At 34.8% G+C, this 3430-nt stretch overlaps 1 protein-coding gene across 1 annotated transcript in view; it reads left to right on the top strand.

The window, feature by feature from the left end:
- Positions 1 to 593: 593 nt before the first annotated feature.
- sptlc3 (serine palmitoyltransferase long chain base subunit 3) overlaps positions 594 to 3430 on the top strand; it is a 36186-nt gene continuing 33349 nt past the window's right edge. Inside the window, exon 1 of the mRNA XM_015387973.1 lies at positions 594 to 767. Coding sequence (XP_015243459.1) covers positions 669 to 767 — 99 coding nt within the window. The 5' untranslated portion in view covers positions 594 to 668. The remainder of the gene's footprint in view (positions 768 to 3430) is intronic.

The following is a 3430-nucleotide window of genomic DNA, read 5'->3' as shown; positions in this document are numbered from 1 at the left end:
TTTATTTATTTTTTTTTTTTTACTGCCAGACATGATTTACGTTTCCGGGATGCTGACAGAAGAAACCTCTGTAGCTAAAATCAGATTGGGCAATATTAATCTAAAATAAGCTACTTAAGTAATAAAAAAAAACGTGTGCAGGAATTTAAATATGGTTAGATTTTGTTTTCATGTATAAAATCATAGAAAACATTAGCTGTGGTTTGTAGTGCTATATGTACCAATCTATATAAATACCCATGTAAATACCCTATACCATATATATATATATATATATATATATATATATATATATATATATATATATATATATATATATATATATATATATATATATATACTTAGACTACTTAATTACAGTAAAAACAAAATGTTTCCAGCGTCTTGCTATGATGTAAAACAAAAATAATGCATTAAGGTGTCAGGGGTGTTTACTTTTAAATAACTAGAAGTTCCAGTTTTACTGTAATGAAAGAGAAAACACTTGGATCAGTCAAGACTGGAATCTCTTTAGATGCGTTTACAACAACAACAAAACTTTACTAAAAAGAAAAAAAGAAAAAAAAAAAAGAGGCTGAACCGAAACATCAGAACGAGGAAGTCACCTTTGGTAGTTTAGTAACCATCACGCTGGTTGTCATTGAACGGAGCGCGTTTCTAACAGAGACATGGCAAGAACTTCTGACGCGGAGCTAAAACCCCCCTCCAGCAAAAACGGACTGAAATGTGACGACCTGAGGAAAAGCGGCTGTTCAAACAGCAGAGAGGTGAGCCTGTTGTCGCCTCGAAGACTAAACTAGGTTATTATGGTTAACTTGCTCTCCTTGCAGCGGGTCCGCCTGCTTCTAGGTGCGGCGCGGTGTTAAGCACCTGATGGTGTCCGGGTTAGTTGGCTGCCTGCTGTTTTGAATGAACGTCTTACCTGAGCTCACCTTTGGGAAGTAATAAGACTACATTTAGTTTTTACTGACTTAATTTAAGGCCTCCTTCTGAAACACAAGTAAAACTTTATATTAACAACTTAAATAACTGACTTCTAATAGACGGTATAAAGTTTGTGTATGTTGCATACATAATTAGGATCTGTGTGACCTTTATGTAACCACACCGTTTTTTTACTGTTTCTGTGCATTGTTAATTATACTACATATAATTAACCTATATATATAGCCTATATAGCTGCATGTTTAACCTATATAACCTATATAGCTGCATGTTTCATATTTGTATCAGCAGTGTAAAAACTAAAGACTCCACCCTGGAGTGATTCCTCATTTCTGCTGCATTGTTTCTTTGCCTTACAGTCATTTTAACAGAGAGTACAGTTCTACTTCCTCAAAAAGGGTATTAAAGGCCTTTCTTAACTTTCTATATTAATGGCTGCTTCCTCTAAATGTAGCTAAAGCCCTGAAAATTTTTCATTGTTTTGTTCAGACTTAAGAGAGATATAATTATTGATCGTAATAAGCCTGTAAATTGTTCGACATGATGAAGGGAAGAAGCAGCATTTCCAAAATGTACAAATGTACCTGTTAGTTGTTTTATTCAGAGCTGACACTGAGCGCTTCCTGTCAGGACCTACTCCTAGTCGGGTCGGTGAAAGGAAAATTCTTCAGTTACCTTAAACTTTGCCCTGCCAATTTAAGATAGAAGCAGAGGTCATCTCTATAAGAGCTGTTATTAGCATGAGCTCACTATCCCTTATCTTAATCGCTTATTTTAGATCACCTGTCAGGCATTTTAAGTAGGTCATTACACATGGAACTGCCCTTTACAGCCACTGTTTTCTGTTTATTCCACTACGTTATTTTTACCTTTGTTCTCAACAGAGGCAGAGCTAAATAGGGGGCCAGGGGTGGCCATGGCATCCCTTAGCCAATCATTGGCCACCCTTGTGGCCACCGCTACCATTTTGTTTCCTCTAATACAGATAGTGGAATATTCAAAACATAATTTTTTTTTTATGGTTAATTATAAACATCAATATACTAACATCAAAGATGATAAGTAGAGAATTGATACTCTTTTCAGACCTACATTTTGTGTTATGGGGTAAAGAGAAAAATGTGTCTCTCAAGTCATCTAGGAGTCTTCAGTAAAATCAAAGGTAAATAACAATTTAAATAAAAAAAATTATAAAATAATCAATTTATGTAGATATTAGTGCTCGTAAATATTCATTTTATGCAGAATGTTTATTGATACAAGTAGGTAAGTAATGACAATGATGACTGATTTACACCAGACAACTCAAAACTGAGTTCTGTCCACTATACCTTTTATATAGAAATTACGGATGTTTAAATATATGCGTCTATTTGTTAGCAAAGGCTGTAGGGAAGTATAGTTAGTCTTTATTTAGGAAATAGGGATGTTTTGCTCGTTAATTGTCCTGTTGGAACAGTGTAGACCGTGAGGTTCTGGTGCCTATCCACTTTCGGCCACCCTTCAGTGTACGTTGGTTATTGCCTGGCCACCCTTATAAAAAATGTCTGGCTATGCCTCTGGTTCTCAACCACTGCTTGAAAAGGAGCTCTGAATACCTATTAGATATTAGTTGGTTGGGATTGTGAAGCGTTCACAAACACCACATACTGTTTATACCAGTGCTTCATAAATTTTGATATGGTTGTATATGGAGGTACGTGTTCCAGGAATAAACATTACAGTTAGTGTTGTTAAAATATCTATTTTCTCTACACATATCCAGAATACAATGGGAATAGGAGCAAATATTTACTAGATGAGATGTTACTTCCATATATTTGTGATTTTATTTGGCTTTCTGGTTCCTTATTTGAAACTTAAATTGGGCTTTAGTGCCAGCCTTGATTAAACACTGGAAATGTTTTTGTTAAAAAAAAAGAAAAACACACACCCATTGTTCTGTCAGAAAAACATACTCTGTCAGATCAGTATACATTGTTTTAATACGAATGCATGCACATGCGCAACAGAGAATTATTCCCACATCATACACACAATTTTAGCAGCAGTGTACCAACCAGTGAGACCACGTTACTCTTACCTTTTAGAAAAGAAAATCAGCTTTGATTATACTGTTATTTCTTGGATGTAGAAACTGCCAGACATGATTGAAGTTTTCGGGATGCTGACAGAAGAAACCTCTGTAGCTAAAACCATTTTAGTCAATATTAATCTAAAACAAGCTACTTAAGAAGTAAAAAAAGACGTGTGTGCAGGAATTTAAATTTGGTTAGATTTTGTTTTCATGTATAAAATCATAGAAAACATTAGCTGTGGTCTATATTGTTATATGTACAAATACCCATCTATTTGAATGCCCATTGAAATACCCTTTGCAATAACCCTGTATGTATGTATATATTAGGGTTGTCACGATACTAAACTTTTCAACTCGATACCGATACCAAGGAAAATGTTCGATACTCGATACCATTTTCGATAC

Source organism: Cyprinodon variegatus, unplaced genomic scaffold, assembly GCF_000732505.1.
Source record: "Cyprinodon variegatus isolate N-32 unplaced genomic scaffold, C_variegatus-1.0 Scaffold409, whole genome shotgun sequence".
NCBI lineage: Eukaryota > Metazoa > Chordata > Actinopteri > Cyprinodontiformes > Cyprinodontidae > Cyprinodon > Cyprinodon variegatus.
This window is presented reverse-complemented; position numbering and strand designations above follow the sequence as displayed.